A 17,875-nucleotide genomic window follows, 5' to 3' on the forward strand; every position below is an offset into this window, starting at 1 on the left:
ACGAACCTAGCAGTTACATAAAAAGCAGTCATGTAGCACTTTAAAGACTAACACCACCCACCCACACCCCGCAAAAAATGTTTTCAGGAGCTCGTTGGCCATTGCAGACACCTTTTAATTTATTTTGTTAGTCTTTAAACTGCTACATGACTGCTTTTTAAATACAGACTAACAGGGCTCTCTCTGTGTTAGTAGTTACATAAAAAGATGTTTCAGTCTACTTAAATCCAGTAGAGACAAAACTGGACTATGGAACTAGTACATTTCCTTTAAACATTCAGATTTCCATGAAAATTTTTTTCACTCCAGGAATAAAATCTAATACTTCTAAGAAGAACACACGTGAGTACTTCATCACTTTTATGCATAAAAAGGTGGCTTGATTTAGATTCATGGGTAGAAGGCTTAGAAATCCATGATCTGCTTAATTAACATGGCTTGTCTGCTAGTTTCAGAATGGAATGGTGACTGACTATAGACCTATATTTGTCCCAACCACTTCTGAATGCCAGATAAAGCTTAGCGCTAATCACTCTTCTTCAGATTTATTTATACCTGCTTTGAAATTTAACCATTTATTGGTATTCAAGATGTAGAGTTCTCTCTCTCTCACACACACACATTAATGACATTAGAAAAGAATGGCATACTCAAAAGATAATTTGGGCAGGAAGCAGCTTTTCCAAAATGCGATGGCATGAACTAATTGCTATATAAAATCATGAAATACAAATAGTTTTTAAATGGTCTGTTTTTTGGAAGTATTTTGAATTATTTCAATAATTTTAGAATCAAATGTGAACCTGGCAATTTCTAAATAGAGAAGCACACGTTCATGAGCATGATGTACTCTAACACTTGGGACTAAGAAGTTTCTGCCTAACAGCCTTAATGAACAAGCTGAAATACATATACTGTATTGGTCCTCAGATATTCAGGATGTATAGTTCAGACATTTTCCTCTCAAACTATAAAGAGAAACAAATTTGATTTCCCAGAAAATGTGAGCAATTCCACTGATTGCTATCTGCCACATTCCCATTTTGTTTTTAAATTGAGAGAAATTTCAGTATTGTAAAAATTGATCTTTTTTGCATGCAACTAAATAAGTTTTGAGACCACAGGTAACAAGACTGTAGATTTTCAAGTGTAATATATACTATAATCTAAAAGTGATTTTTAAAGAAATAATTCTAGTTTGAAAATTATTAGAATTGAGAACAAACTTCAGGATTTAGAAATTTTGTCCCCCTCCCCGAATATTGGAAAAAACTTTATAATAATCGGAAGAAAAATTGAAAAACACATATGCCGTTTCAAAAAAAAAAAAAAAAAAAAAGAGTAAAGTCCATACTTATGAGGGTACTCCGATATATCAGATTTGATTTAGAATTTACAAGCCATCTAAAGGATTTAGATTCACATCATCCATTCATTTTCCCAAAAGATGTTCTAATCCCTTACACCAGCAGCTCTCAATCAGGGATCTGAGGCCCATTGGGGGGGGTCTGTGAGCAGGTTTCAGGGTGTCTGCCAAAAAGGACCAGTATACTAGACTTACTTCAACCCAGGGCAGAAAGCTAAAGCCCCACCAATCAGAAAGGCGAAGGTGAGCAATTTAGCTTTATGGGGTTCTCTGTGGCACAAGGACCCAAGCAACAGGCCTGCCTTCAACTCCCAAAAGCCTAGCCTGACTTTTATACGCAGAAAATTAGTAGCGGCATAGGTGGGCTGCAGGATTTTTATAGTATGGCAGATGGTGGCTGAGTCTGAGAACTCCTGTCATATACTGCTTTGAAAAAAAAAAAATCTCAGCTTTGATTTCAAAACTTAAAATAATAAAGCTGTGTCCCCCTTTAACAGGATATTGCTTACACAAAAGAGTCCTGAAATCCCAAATCTAGAATAAGAACAGCTTTCCTGACTTTGGCTGTATTGTATATTGCAGCCAAGGTTGGCAAAACTTATGTTGCTCTGTGGAGTGCATTAGTCACACCTGAGCAACGTAAGTTATACTGACCTGCACACTTGTGTGCACAGCACTGTGTTGGTGGGAGAACTTCTCTCACCAACTCTCAGAGGGGTAGCCAAGTTAGCCTGTATCTTCATAAGCAACAAGACCACCTGTGGCACCTTATAGACGCACAGATATTTTGGAGCATAAGCTTTCATGGTGTTTGCCCACAAAAGCTTATGCTCCACAATGTCTGTTAGTCTATAGGGTGCCACAGTTGGTCTTGTTGCTCTCACCAATTCTGCCACTAACCAGGGAGAGAGCACTTTACAAGATACTGCACTGCAGCTGTATCAAAACAAAAAGCAGTCAAGTAGCACTTTAAAGACTAGCAAAATAGTTTATTAGGCGAGCTTTCGTGGGAAGTGGGTCTGCCCCCCGAAAGCTCACCTAATAAACTATTTTGCTAGTCTTTAAAGTGCTACTTGACTGCTTTTTGTTTTGATAGTGTATAGACTAGCACAGCTTCCTCTCTGTTACTATGCAGCTGTATCGGTACCCTTATGACAATGCAGGGCTGTATGCATAGACCATGGCCTAGTGAGAAGGAAAACATGCAACAGGTGCTAGTTAACATGCAAAACAAACAGCATGGAAGAGAAACAAGAAAAAACAATACAGCTTCTTTCCAGAACAGCTGCTATTTGCTAGAAGGTAAGGAAACTAAATAACTGTATTTCCATTGAAATGCTGTAGTTTAGAAATGAAAACTTTGACTAAAGCAATCATTTATTTTTCCCTATAACAATGCATCTAGTATTATCTTTTCCATACTTTATTCCTATCCCATTAACTTGATGCACAAGGCATCATCTTCCTTTATTAGGTCCATTCCCTGAGAAGCTTAAGGATGCCTTTGTCTTCCTGCCACAAAAACAAACATCGTATATCCCATAAACAAACTGGAGGCATTGGTGCCCAGTGTGAAACCACAGCCAACTGAGAAAGAATTAGTTTATTTTGTTACAGCTAGTGTCTTACAAAACAAATCTAAAACTATTACATTGCACAAGCTTTCTTCTGTGATGCTTCAGATAGTAGAAAGCCTATACAAATGTAATTTATATGGGTATATTTCAATATTTTAAATAAAGACATTGAAACAAGTTAGGTAAGCCAACACACAAGTTCTTCCACATAAAAAGAAAAACTTGGATAACACTACAGAGCATTTAATTTAATCCTATCAAGATTCAAATCTATTAAGGAAAATGGACTCATTAAAAACTAGACTGAAGTAAACACCAGAGGGAAAAAAATACAGGACCAGAAAACAACTCAACAGTGATGGGGTGGAGGAAAGGGCGGGACCATGACCTAATAGGACTTTTCCGCTTCCAGTTTCTATGATTCTTTGTGATGATTAGGGCTTTCAGTCCAGTACCGTCAATGTTTAGGTATGTGATTTGGGACAAATTACAGCCTATTTACCTCAGCTTCCCAAGATGCGAAATGGATACACGTAAGTGTTACATTACAAGAGTGCTTTGCTATCCTCAGGTGATAGGCCTTATAGGAACACAAGTTTGAGAGGCACTTAACTGAAGAAACAATCACCACTTGTTGCCCCTCCTCAAGTTCTCTCTTACCTTGAACACTTTACCAAAAGCACCATCTCCCAACTCTCCTATAATCTCCCAGAAATCCTCCGGATTCAGGTCTCTCTTGACGTGCTCATATTGTTTCTTTTTCTTCTCACTACCGAGCTTAAAGATCTTTCGAAAGTTAAAGAAAGACATTTTCTCTTCCCTTGAGGGGGAAAAAAAATAAACTGATTCCAAAACCAAAAGAAAACCGTGGAAAAGAACAGCAGCAGCGCCTCACCCAGCTTCTCCTGGAAGGGAAAGGCTAAGTAGTATCTTGCAAGGGGTTGTCCCGCACGAGCGCCCCACGCTGCCGCGCGTGGAAACCCCCGGCCCGGCGGTGCTCCACTCGAACAGGGCGTGGGGTGAGATGCCCTCGGCGCTTAGGGGGCTGAGTTCCCCCCACTCCCTTCAGCCTCTTCCTGAATCGCTACTCGACGGCGGCCGGCTACGTGGTTGTCACATCGGCAGCAAGCGCCGGGGTCTCTACTCGCCCCGCGCTGGACAGGGACGAAGCACGAACTTCCCCGCTCACATCGTGGGTGGAGGCTTCTGCCTCGCTGGAGACGACTCGCCGGCGCGGGAAGGTGGGCGTCACCTGAGTCCCCCTCTACCCAGGCTGGGGTTCACCTCGTCCCTGAGGGGAGCGGGGTCCCCCTGCAGCCCCGGAGGAAGGAGCGTCCGGTCCCCTCACACAGTAGAGGGCAGTAGGTCCCACGGGCAGGAGACGGCGTCTTCCCACTTCCTCTTCACAGGCGTAGAGCCGAGGCGGCCGACCTCTCTGCGGGCGGCAACCGGCGTCTCCTCAGGGCCGGCTGGGGGAAGGGCGGAGCGTCAGGCTTCTCCAGCCGCGGCGGCCTCCTCCTTCTCCCTCAGACTCAGGCTCCCGCTCCATGTCCGGAACCGTCTCTGGCACCGCGTTCGCCCGGCTGGGCCTCGCCTCCTTAGCGCGCGCCCCTTTCCGCCAACTCCCCGCCCTCCCCCTTGACGCATGCGCACGGACAGGCGTTCAGCGCGCGCTCGGAGACGCTTTCCCCTTCCCCTGGCGCCCACCAGCCGACCAAAGAAGAAGGCGGAACTAGAAGAACGGCTTCGACAGCCGCACGGTGCGGCACTCAGCGTCCCGTCCATGTGATCCCGGAGAGCCCGAGCGGGGCCAATAGGAGTACGCGAGCTTCCGGGCGGGTAAGACGGTATTTTTTTTTTCTCGGTGGTTGGTTTTCTTCGCCTCGGTTACCCCATGAGGGACGGTCCCCTCACCGCATTCCCATACTGGGGTCAGGGGAAGGACAGACCTTATCTTAGTGTCCCCCACCATTGGAGCCGGAGGAAAGAGATCCTGTCTGAGGCCTGCTCTACGTTATAAAATTAGGGGCCGGGAGACGGGGAGACCTTACTTCAGGATCCCCCCTTATTTGGGGATGGGAGAGGGGGAGACCTTACCTCAGCTCGCCCCCCCATTGGGGGAGGGAGAGGGAGAGGGAGGCACCTCACCTCAGCGCGCCCTCATATTTGGGGATGGGAGGGAGAGACCTTACCTCAGCGCCTCCCTAACTGGGGATGGGAGAGACCGTACTTCAGTGCCCTTCCCACTGGGGACGGGGAGGGGGGGAAGGGAGGTGAGGGTGAGACCCTTACTGCTCTCCTCTCTCTGGGACGGGGAGCAGGTAGCAGTGGTGGTGACATAAGAACTCACCGGGATCTAGGTTGGCTTAAGCATGCCACTCAGAAGTGTTTTTTTTCACATCTGTCAACTGTTTAGCTAAACTGACCTAATTTTATAATATAGATCAGGTCTCAGAAGAACAGCATGAGCAGTAATGTGAGCACCTTCTTGTTAGTAATCGTTTTTTTAATTGTTTATTTCCTGCTATGGGAAAGGAATAATGCTCATAACACTCTTGAAAGAAGTTAAGAGGGTCTTAGAAATGAGAAAGTAGTGGGGCACGTTAGGATGAAGAAATTTCCAGCTAAAGGAGATTGCATGGGATAAGGCACAGCTAGTGTGGGAGAAGGGCATAGTGAAGACTGGAGAAGTGGAACAAAAAGAAGCAAGGGTGGAGATGTAGTCAGTGCCTGAATATGGCATCAGACTTTTACTGTGGTGTTATCTGTGCCAACACTATGGAGAAGTGGTAAATCTTCCTGATCCAGAAATGTGATATTGCATAATTAGTAGTAAGGATATTATTTATATTGCATAGTGACAGAGAGATATTTATATTTCAGTAGTACTCAAGAACTACTGGCATGGACTCCTGTTATAAAGTGCCAGGTGCTGTATTAACAGAACAAAATGCCAGTCACTGCCCCAAAGATCTTATAATCTAAATCCTAACACAATGTCATGCATGACCTAAAGTTCTATTACCAGTCCAGAATTATTTTCTGTGAACTTCACTTGCAGAAGAAGGGGCCCCTCAAATGTTACTGGTGAATGATAATGCTCTTCTCCTTCGTTTAAGGAGAATCTTGGGCTTTGTAGTTTCTCTGTGTGTTGACTCCTTCCCTATACAGAGAAGGAATGGGAAACTTTCTGTGACAGGTGCCGTTGTTGTGCTGCCCACTTATGAATGTAGTGATGAAATGACAACAGACATCAAGATTAATCTCTGTTTTTCGCACTACATCTGAATTCTTACTGACCAGTCACAGCCACCAGGTTCATATGGAAGTGAAACCTAGTGAAAAGGAGAGGTTTTTATTTATTTGTTTGTTTTTTATAACATTTTCCTGGATTCCTAATATTTCACACCTTAAAATATGGTATCTTAGGGTTTTAAAAGTCCAGTTTTCTCTCAGGCTAGATAAAACAGTTTATTTTTTAAAATTAGTAGGATTTTTAAAAGCATTTCTGTTTGGCATTCAATTAAGTAACAGTTTGCTTTTTACAAAAAATCTTGCTTAGTAGCCAAGTCTGAGTAACATCCTTTGAATCAATCCACTTACAGGACAACAAAACAAGTGGAAAGAGTAAGTACAAGTTTTATCCTCTAGCCCTAAAACCAGTGCAGCTCCAATTACTTGGCTTCAGCAGTGGTTGAATTAATCTCAGATGCTTGTGTAAGAAATAAATGGATCAATCCCAAAACCAAAAATTTTTCTAAAGTCAGTTTAGGATGAATGTAGTTGTGAACGTGGTCTGTTAGGTGCAGCACAGATTAGGGAATTGGGACTCTTGTGTCCTGCAAGTAACTTATTCTATAAGCAACCCACTTTGTCCCTTATGCATCATTTTATCCCTCTGTAATATTAATTTCATTAAACTTGAAGTGCTCTGTAATAATTTATGAATAATGTATGGTGACATGGTTCTTGGATCATTTATGAATATTTTGGTTTAGCTTAATATGGGTTTTAAGTAAATTGAAGCAGAGAGTGAAGGACTGGGACAAGATAAATTACTTCTCTTCAGAAACACAAGGGATGTTATGTGATAATACAAGGGCGGGAAAAGGCCCACACGTACTGGAGATCAATAGATTTTAAAAGGAACATGTTTTCAAAAAATGGAGAAGAGGAAAGGAGCAACCAGACTGAGCGGCACCTGCTGGAGTTTCTGGAAATGTTAGGCCTGCCCAGGTTACCATCAGGGGGCTGATAAGTCTTTAAGATAGGAATATGTATAGATTATTTTAAAACCTTTTTTTTTCTTTAAGTGCATTGTTTTCTAAGTTTTAAAATAAACAGTACTTTGATTTTAAGAAGACTGATCATTATATGTCATTGGACACAGACTTCTAAAGGAAACAAGAACTGTAGGTACTCAAGTTCATCAGATGTGCAAAATAAGAACACATGATGTACAAACCAGGGTGTCATTTAAAAGTGGGGAGATTTGCAGAATTCCAGCTCAGGACAGGTAAAAGGCACAAGGCCTGAAACCTGGTACGTTCAGAGCCTGTGGGGGGAGGCAGAGGTGCAGCCATCCCTGTAACCATGTCAGTAGAAATGGGATTACACATTATACAAAGCCCTCAAATATGCTTTGTGCTTTAGACTGGCATGTAGACAAGCTGCTTGCTTTCAAGTTCCAAAAGAGCTGCAGATAACATAAAAATGAAGTATACGGTGAAGAGATGCCATAAAGACTCAGTGATTGAACAATGGTTGGCGTGTAGTTCCACTTTTTTCTTTTAATTTATGGTTGTAAAGCAATTTCAGATCCTTAGGTGAAGAAATTGTATAGTCATGAAAACTCTGATGTACAAATTTCTCTTCCTTTATTTTTGCCTACACCAGAGAAATATCTTGTCAGCCATCCCTAAAAATATATTTTGTAAGGTGACGGTTAAGTAGCAGTAGACAATTCTGCCTGATTTGTACTGATCCCTGTTGTAGAGCAGGGTATATGGAACTCTGTTTTTTTTCTGGAGACAAGATGTTTTTAACAATTGTAGATGATTCCAAGTTCTAGAAATTAAAAGTAAAAGTGATCAACAGGTAAATTACAATTCCTCTTTCACCAATTTACTTCAGTAGCCTTTGAAAGTTGGTCAGGGATTTATTTCACTGTAGCAGATTAATGTTAAGTATTCCAAAAAAAAAGAAAACTTTTGGTTATGAATACACTGACCCAAATATTTCATTCTTGATCCATCTCTAAAACCCTAATTCCATCTCTGCTTCCTTTGTTTCCCACCCTGAAGTTTCTCTCTCCTACTTTTTTATCCTAGAAGCTAAACAGTTAGCCCTCTTGATCTCATAAGCCACACCTACATGCATGTCTTTCCCCACAAAAACTCAGCTTTTGCTGGAAAAATACGCGGAATGTCTACGTTGCAAATGAGCTTTGTTGACTCTTTGTTGACAAAACCTGGCACGTCAGCTGGCAACCTTATACCTCTTCCCAATTGAGTATAACGCGCCTCTCGACAGTTCTGTCGACAAAACAACCGTGTAGATGCTCTGGGGCCCTTTTGTTGACAGGGCTTCCAATTCACTGACAGCCTTGTTTGTAGAGCTTCCAGTCTGTGATTCTGTCAAGAGAGAGCAGGGCGGTCTGGCTGCTCTCTGTCTGGCATTCCAAACCAGTAGCTCCCCAGCCCCATCTAATGCAGTGCCACCGCTCTCCAGACCTGATTTTTGCCACAACTTCATGGGTGCTGCTGGGCTGTACCTCTGGCCAACAGGTTCTCTGGTCCTGCCAGACCATGGACGTTGTCAGACTGGAGAGTACCAGATTTCAGAGGGGCAACTTGTACTGTCAGTTCCTGAGTTTGCTCATAAACAGTTGTACATTACTATAATATTTACTCAGAACATATTAGTGTGCTTCAGTTTATAATATTCCCTTAGGCCGTGTGTACACTAGCCCCAAACTTCTAAATGGCCATGTAAATGGCCATTTCGAAGTTTACTAATGAAGCGCTGAAATACATATTCAGCGCTTTATTAGCATGTGGGCGGCCGCAGCGCTTCGAAATTGACGTGCCTTGCTGCCACACAGCTCGTCCCGACGGGGCTCCTTTTCTAAAGGACCCCGCCTACTTCAAAGTCCCCTTATTGCCATCTGCTCGTGGGAATAAGGGGACTTCGAAGTAGGTGGGGTCCTTTTGAAAAGGAGCCCGGTTGGGATGAGCCGCGTCAATTTCAAAGCGCTGCAGCCGCCCGCATGCTAATGAGGCGCTGAATATGTATTTCAGCGCTTCATTAGTAAACTTCAAAATGGCCATTAACACGGCCATTTCGAAGTTTGGGGCTAGTGTAGACATAGCCTTAGTGTGTTGCTGAAGAGTATAAAAAATCACATCTCTAAAAAATACACATCTTTGGCTTTAAGTGCTTGGATCTTCAGAAATATAGATTTTAAAATAAATCCTTCAAAAGAATATTTTAGTTGTAATTATTATCGTACAAAAAACTTGCTTTTGAAGTCTCTTGACTTATCTGGCCATCCCTGTAAATTTCATCCTTATCCCTTCACAGCCAATTCTACTCTTCTTTTAAGAGAGCCTTAAAGGGACACCACCCCTTTTCTTTAATTCTGACTATTTCATTAACTAGTTTTAAGAGAACCCTCTAGCAAAATCAGTACATTAAAGAGTTCACCATCATCAATAACCGTGGGCTCAGCGCCTGTTGGTGTCTGATGCCTCTCTCACTATTTCCTTCCATCTTTCCCTATTCAGTGCAGAGTGGCTTAGTTTCTGTAGACTAGCTCCGCACCTATCTCCTACATCATCTATCCATTCTCTGTGGGGTCTGCCTCTCCTATTCAAACCATCCATTATGCGGAATACTAGGGTCTTAATTTTTCATTCATTGTTCATTCTGCAAATATGTCCAAATAGTTGTAGCTTCCATTTTATAACCTTCTGCAGCAGATTCTTTTTCGGCTATATCTTCCTATATAATTCCTCATTGGTGACCTTCTGCAGCCATCCAATTCTCAGAATCTTTCTATAACAACTCCTTTTGAACGCCAATATTCTTCTTTTTTGAATCTTTTGTTATCACCCGTGTCTCACATCCATACAACATGCTGCTGAATACGCACATTTTCAAGGCGCCTAGCTTTGTTCTTAAGCTAATTGCTTTGCTTTTCCAGATCTTAGCCATCACCTTCAAACTCGCTTTTGCTTTCGCTATTCTAGTTGCTATTTCCTTCTTACATTCTAGATCATACGTTATGTTGCTCCCCAGATATGTGAACTTCTGTACATTTTCTAGTTCAATACCATCCACGCGGATCTTCCTTCCTATTTCCTTATCTCCAGATACCATTGTTTTTGTTTTATCGATGTTCATAATCAGTCCGTATCGCTTCCCATCTTTGTTTAACATCCACACCGTTTTTGCTAGCTTCTCCTCATCTTCCTCAATAATAACTATATCATCCGCGAACCTCAAGTTGTTAATTCTTTTCCCGTGCACAGATATCTCTTCTACCTCTTCCTTGATCTTGTCCGTTGCTCTCTCCAGATGTGCGATGAAGATACTTGGCGATATTGGATCTCCTTGTCTCCTACTTCTACTTGTTTTAAATCAACTTCCCAACTCCCCACATGTTCTCACCGCTTCCTCCGCATTATCATTGATATCTTTCAACAACCGTATTAGTCTGCTGTCCACTCTGTATGACTCCAACACCGCGCAAGTCACTTTCTGATCTATACTGTCAAATGCCTTTTGAAAATCAATGAAGCAAGTGTATACGTTTTTCTTCTTTCATCGAGCTTTCTCCGCTATCAGTCTTGTGCCAATATCTGCCTTATGGTACTTCTGTCTTTTCTGAACCCTGCTTGCTCATCTGCTGTATGTTCTTCTATCTGCGATCTTAATCTCTCACTTAGTATCATCATCAGCACCTTACCTAGATGACTCGTTAGGGCAATCATTCTGTAGTTCTTGCACTCCAATGTACTTCCTTTCTTGGGTATCGTCACTAGCACAGATCTTGTCCAGTCCTTAGATGCCTTCCCTTCTTTCCATGCTGTATTACATAGTTGGTGTATTTCCTGAATCATGCTTTCTCTGCCATATTTGATCATCTCTCCCGTGAGCTTATCATTTCCAGGGCTCTTGTTGTTCTTTCATCGTTTCACTGCTTTTTCTACTTCCTCCTTTGAAATATCGGTCTCTCTCTCAATGCTCGGGGGAGATCTCTCTTTTAATTCTTCAGTCAGTCTCTCTGAGACATTCGGGTCCAACTGTGCTTTGTATCGATCAGTGCAATATCTCGTCCATCACTGCACAATCTTCTCCCTATTAATGTGCACTTCTTTGTTCTCATCTTTGATCGCCATCTGCTTCGGTTGCCATTTCCTATGAATATTCCTAATTGTTTATACACCTCCCTGGTCTTACATTTGCCGTAATACCTCTCGATAGCTTCACATTGCTCCTCTAACCATTTCTCCTCGTCCTTTCTGGCTGCTTTCCTTACCATATTGCTGTTCTGCCGTATCAGAAACATCTCTTCTGATCTTCAACGCTCTTTTCTCTTGAACCAACTTCAGTGTTTTCTGGGTAATCCACTTCTTATTGATCTTTTGTTCTTCTGGAACAGTCTGCTCAACTGCCTCATCTTTAGCAATGGCTATCCCTGGGACTCTTTTATCTAGGTCTTTCCCTGTGGCGATATTCTTAATCTTCTCTTCTAGTGCTGTTCTGTATGCATTCCCTGTTTCTTCCTCACATCCGTCCAACACATCTCTGCCAGTCCAAGTATATCACATCGATATCTCTCCTTTTCCTTCCGAAGCATCTGTAATTTTCCAGTTGCCCCCAGTGTTTGGACGTTCCATGTTCCAGTGGATAGCATATGTGTTAGGTGCAATTTTCTTTCGGTAGCCAACTTATTGACCCAACCCTGATCGCTCGATTGGTATCATGGACCTTGTTTATCCTGGTGAGGTCCGAGCTGGCATCTTTTAACGTTTGGTTGTACTGGCATCAGATTTCACTCATATTGTTGTTTGACGGTCAGTGCATTGACACACATCTGACCAACCCTTCTCCTTCATCCAGGTTTGGTACTGGCGTGGAGCTCTCAGTGGCTTCATGGCAGAGTTATTAAAGAGTTATTCAAGAGTTAATCCTTTTGTTATGCCTAAAATGTTTGTTTGTAAACATATTTTTAAAGTTGGTCAGATTTCATAAATATATCTATTATGGAGATAGCACAAAGTACATTAGTGTTCCCTTTTTCTACAATGAACATTGTTGTGAACACAACCTCTGTGACTGATTATTTTAAATATCTTTGTTTCAGTGAGTTAAATATGTAGTAATCAGGAATGACTACTTTATGAAAGTTTAAGAGTACATTTACAATATGAAATGAGCTTAGAAATACTGATTAAGAAAATATAAAACAGAAAAGATCTGTATAATGTACTCCATAATATTTTAATGATGTATGTGGGAGCTTATCTGACTTTCATTTACTGCAAAATTTTTGCACTTAGGTCTCTTACAGACTTCAGGTTAAATAAAAAACCTGTGAGTAACTTTTTTTTATTCCCAAGTTTAGTGCTTTTAAATTATGTACATTCTGCATGTGCAGTCTTCACTGTCTGGCATGCAGTAGAAAACATGCCCCATTTTCTTTAAAAAGAAAATGTGGATGAATGTGGGGATTTTTGTTTGTTTGTTTTTGTTTTTTCAAATATTGGTTTCATTTGGATTCAGGGATTAGGCTTGAAGGGGTTTAACAGGGTGTGGGGGAAAAAAGAGATGAGAGAGACATTGGGGAGTGAGTGAGGCCTAGACAAACTGGGTGTGGAGCACAGTTGGACTATGGGAGGGGCCACAGGCAGAAAAATTGAGTTGAAGGGCTTGCTTCCCTAAGCAGCAGCTTCAACCACCACCCATGGAGCTCCCCTACTTTTGATAGTGATGGTGAATACGGTCTCTTCAGTTGATAGAATAGCATTCAAATCTGTGCTGTTGTCCTCAATGGCATATTTATCTATATACTATTATAAAAGGAGAGGCTTCTGTCTGTCCATCCATCCCACCCTGACTAGGTTCTGGGGGATGGAGCTGCTGGCCCCCAGCCCTGGGGCTACTGGTGGAGCTCTGTGCCCCTGCCAGCTCCCAGCTCCAGGGCTGCTGGGGTTCCCCTGGCCAGGGATGGGTTCCCCAGGGCTGGGGCTGCAGGGGTTTTCCCTGGCCCCTACCACATCTCTGCTGGCATGTCTCCCAGCTCTTAGGTGGAGGTGCAGCCAAGTGGCTCTATGGACTGCCTTCAGCCTCAGGCTCCATCTCTGCTGGTCCCATTTCCAGCCAATGGGAGGTACAGAGCCAGTGCTTGTGGTAGGGGATGTATCTGGTATATATTTTACATGGTATCAGACAAGATAATCCCAATGGTCTCTTTTGGACTTGGAATTTATTAATCCTGATATATTGCTCCTATGGATAGGAACCCTATTCCTAGTGGCAGGGAGCCCTAAGTGTACGACAAAGAACATCTGTTTTAAACTTCTTTTATTTCCTTGTAGCAGAAAGCAAATTTGTGAATATGCATGAAATAATGAAAATTTATGGATGTGCATGAAGTAATGAAAACTATTATCCAGTAGAAGTACTGAAAAGTATCTTTTCCATCTCTTTTTGGAGTAGGAGAACAAAGGAAGGCCTTTCTGAAGGTAAGCCCAGATGGTGGTAAATTCCCAATGTGCTTATGACAAGGATTATTTAATATAGAACTATTATAGAGGTTCACAATGCTAGGTGTGTGAAGTAACAATGGTTGGAAAGGTACATAACATCAAGACTTCCTGCATACTTATATTCTCCTTCAGATTTCTAGGGGATCGGAAAATTGCCAAAGTAGGCCCTAACAGTATAAACTGAATTCTGTACAAGTAATTCAAATGAGGCTATCAGGTGCTGTGCTCCTAAGTCAGGAGAAGAAAGCAAGGTTGTACATGTACCATCAGTCATTTTAGAAAACTTGTTAGCGTGTACTGTGCAGTGTTTTTATTCCTTCTAGCTGAAGATCAGTTTCCTTTACAGTAAATGTGCATTTGTCACCTGCAATAGTGAGAATATGTCTCTATAATCTTAGAATACCAGAATTGGAAGTAACCTTAAGAACTCATCGAGTCCAGTCCTCTGCACTCATGGCAGGACCAAGCACTATCTAGATAATCCCTGACATATGTTTGTGTAACCTGCTCTTAAAAATCTCCAGTGATGGAAATTTCATAACCACCCTAGGCAATTTATTCCACTGCTTAACCGTCCTGACGGTTAAACAGCTTTTCCTAATGTCCATCCTAAACCTCCCTTGCTGCATTTTAAGACCATTACTTCTTGTCGTATCGTCAGAGATTGAGATGAATTGTTTTCTCTCTTTTATATCATAGCATCATGAGATGGGAATGATGTTTTAACTTTCCTTCCTTCAAGGGTGGGAAAGGTGTGAACAGAACTCCTTCCCTTCACTGTAATCTGGTGTCGGGAGTAAGGCCCTGAGGCTGTGCTATTTAGACAATTGACAGCCTAAGGCAGGGGTTGGCAATCAAAATAGCAAGAAGAGCAATTTTTTTACAAATTTGATAAAAACTTAATAATTCAAGAACCACAATGCATGTGTATATAATACAGTCCTTAATATCCAGACATAAAGTATGGATTACAAAAAGTAAGAACCGTACACATACAATGATTTGTGGTGTGATACATGTTTACTGCAGGACATTCACTGACTTTTTGCATATTCTGTTTCCTTGCACCTCACACTTGTGCGTTCATACCACTGTCTTCCTGAATTTCACTTCCAAACCCACTTTAATTATGCCAATTGTACTTCATGTTTTTCAGTTTTCTTTCTTAGAATGCATGTTGCCTTTCACAGCAGAAATGCCACAAGCATCCTTTTCCTTTTCAAAATCAAGACCTCTTTAGCAACATGATCAAAATGCAGCTATATCATATCCCAAAATGCACTGCACATATTAAAGGAGGAGTTATCTAATGTTTTGAGATCAACTTATTGTTTGCTATTTATACGTGAGCTGTTCATTGTTGGGTTTTTGTTCATTCATCATTTATCAAAAATAATCAGGAGGGTTTTTCTCACTTTGCAATTAAAATGTCGGGAGGCACAAAAAAGTCCTTGAAGAGCCGCATGTGGCTCCAGAGCCACAGGTTGCAGACCTCTGACCTAAGGAGTCATCTAGGTTGCCTCATAGACTGTTGTCCCTGATTGACTTAGAAAGACAGCAAGCCAGTTCTTAAGCCAATCAGAAGCTAGCTGGCTGGCTCAATGCACAGGCCTGTGAATTCTCTCTCTCACTGCCAAGACCTCTCCCTGCCCTTCTCCAGCCCAGATTCTACCCTATACCTTGTCTTGTTCTAGTCCTATACAAGTTTTACTTCTGCCTTTGAACCAACCCTATTCTTGCCTTCTCAGACTCCAGATCTGATGCTGGGCTCCAATTCCTTGCTTTGACTGGCAGTCTTGATCCTGGACTGTAGCACTTAGACAGTGACTGCTGTTCTTATTTCTTGCTCTGACCTCTAGGGCTGACTTCTGCTCTGACTATGAGATCTGACTAATGACCTGATCTCCTGATACGTGGGATGCTCTAGCCCTGGTTAGCTACATAACAGAGTTTTATTAACATTTAATTTTACAGAGGATTTCTTTCATGTGCTATGACCCTTCACAGTTTCGAAACATCCTTCTTAAAAACAAGACCCAAAAGAAAAGTGATTCTCAAGGTGGATTGAAAAGGAGCAAACAAACAATTGGCTTTAAGTAGTGGTGACTGTGCCGTTCTAGTGTGATGATGTGAACAAGTACACAACAAATCAAATTTGAAAGGGGAGACTGGTAATAATTATCTGTCTCGCTGAGTGGGATGTCTAAAATAGTAACGATAGTGTCAAGAGAAGAGAACTGAGAATAAGCAAAGGGACAGGGAGGTAAACCATATGAAGTATGGAAGGTTGTGTGGCCCAAAAATGGGGAAGAGGCAGCTGCTCTCTAGGAATGTAAAATCCCAGTTAATTGATTAACTGGTTAAACAGTATGTAAACCGGATAACCAATTAAGACCCCCCTCCACTGCCTGCAACAGGCTGGGGACCTGGGCTCTTCTGATTCAGGTGGAGATTCCTTACCCACAATGGAACACCCTAGCTGAGCTGGAGAAGCCTGGGTACACTGCAGGTGGGAATGCTCTAGTGAGCCAGAGCAGCCCCTATCTGTGGCAGCCTGGGGTATACTGCAGGCAGTGACACATCTGGCTGGAGCAGCCCCAGTCCCCGGCACGCTATGGGGAGAGGGGAGGGGCAGCTGGGGAGGCCACTGGAGTGCCTCCCTGCCACCACGGCAGCCATGCCAGGCATGGGGCTGCTCCCATCCCTGCCATTTAGCTGATTAACATATAACATCCCTACTGCTCTCATGCGCTTCCAAAAAAAAATAAGCTCAATTTTCAGTAGTATATTTAAGTAGATGAATGGGAGGCGGGTACTTTTTTTGGAACGTGGAAGAAAACCGTGAACAAAAAGAGAAATGGAAAAGCAAAAAAGGTGAAAGGAAGATGTGTGATGCTCCTACTCAATTAGTGAGATACATTTATCAACATCTTTCTATCATTGTACTTAAGTAGGGAAATCCCCTCTATTTGTCTTCAATTTGAAGGAGTTGATTGCAGAATGCTATTGCTGCTATGACTGATTACTTCAAAGCTGGCAGAACAGATATTTTATGTGATTGTGTCAGGAAAATTGTACTATCCATTTTTGAGTGCTATATGTAACATGACTTTTTCATCTGTGTAGGTATTCCCTAGCCTGCTTATGTTCGTGGGAATTGATCACTTGGTTTTTGAATGCAGTCAAAGCTTGAGAAGTATGAAGCAGAGATGCCTTCCCTGTTATGGGGGTTGGATCCTGTTTTTTCTGCATTTGCAAGACTCTACATTAAGGATATAAAGGAAATAAAAGAATCAAAGCAGGTTCCAGGTATGTACATACGCTTGATTTCTTGTGTGTGTGTGTGTGTACGCGTGCGCACGCACACACGTGCGCACACACACAGAAATATAATGGGTTTAATTAGTAATGGGCATTATTGTAGAAGAGTGTCAGTTTTACAAAGTTATAAAGTACTGTTCAAGGATCTCTGAGCTGATTTGAATGCTGATGAGTGAGTTCTTAACACTCCTGTGAGGGAGGTCGGTCACTATTTTCTTCATCAGATCAAAGAACTTGAATTAATTTATGTGGAATTGTAGTGACAGTGGTGAGAATAGAATTTAAGATACCTGGTGCCTTCTCTATTGTTCTAACTGATATTAAACAGTCTCTCTAAAACGATGAGACTTGTTGAACAGAACAGAAAGTCTTCACTAACTTTTGTAGTTAATGTTAAAAAAGTCTTGGAGCAGTTTTTAAACTAAGGGCTGGGATGCAGAGGAGCACATGGGTTGGATGGGAACATCTCTTTGGGGAAGGTCTAGTAATAGAGATACTTTGTGTTCTAGTAAGAGGAGAGGATTGAAGATGATAAAATATAGATAAGGTCAGATGAGAAATAATCAAATAAAAAAGAGTCAAACACATCAGGAAATGGTGGACAGATAAATAGAGCCAAATTTTTAAAATGCTTTTACACAAATGCTAGAAATATAAATAATAATATGGGTGAACTAGAGTGCCTAATATTAAAGGAGGATGGTTGAATGAGGACAACCAATGGCGCACAGTCATAGCAGGGAACAAAATATATCTGAAGGATACAACAGGTCACACTGTTGGGGGAGTAGCACTGTACTTGGAAAAAATATAGAATCAAATGAAGTAAAAATCTT

At 41.9% G+C, this 17,875-nt stretch overlaps 2 protein-coding genes across 7 annotated transcripts in view; one reads left to right on the forward strand and one right to left on the reverse strand.

The window, feature by feature from the left end:
* The window catches only part of SLK (STE20 like kinase), a 77,069-nt gene extending 72,491 nt beyond the window's left edge, over positions 1 to 4,578 (reverse strand). The window contains exon 1 of one of the 2 annotated variants that reach the window (XM_074999216.1): positions 3,604 to 4,578. In XM_074999216.1, coding sequence (XP_074855317.1) covers positions 3,604 to 3,753 — 150 coding nt within the window. In that variant the 5' untranslated portion in view covers positions 3,754 to 4,578. The remainder of the gene's footprint in view (positions 1 to 3,603) is intronic. The other variant, XM_074999217.1, reaches the window with a different exon arrangement.
* A 90-nt stretch (positions 4,579 to 4,668) lies between these two features.
* The window catches only part of STN1 (STN1 subunit of CST complex), a 68,446-nt gene continuing 55,239 nt past the window's right edge, over positions 4,669 to 17,875 (forward strand). For 3 of the 5 annotated variants that reach the window (XR_012646197.1, XM_074999221.1, XM_074999218.1), the window contains exons 1-3: positions 4,735 to 4,782; positions 13,548 to 13,694; positions 16,845 to 17,027. Coding sequence is in view for 4 of the 5 variants with exons in the window: in XM_074999221.1 (XP_074855322.1) it covers positions 16,895 to 17,027 (133 nt within the window). In the remaining variant the exon portion in view is untranslated. Of the gene's footprint in view, positions 4,783 to 13,547; positions 13,695 to 16,844; positions 17,028 to 17,875 lie in introns of all 5 variants that reach the window. The other 2 variants (XM_074999220.1, XM_074999219.1) reach the window with 2 other exon arrangements.

This window comes from Carettochelys insculpta, chromosome 7 (genome assembly GCF_033958435.1).
Source record: "Carettochelys insculpta isolate YL-2023 chromosome 7, ASM3395843v1, whole genome shotgun sequence".
NCBI classification, from domain to species: Eukaryota; Metazoa; Chordata; order Testudines; family Carettochelyidae; genus Carettochelys; species Carettochelys insculpta.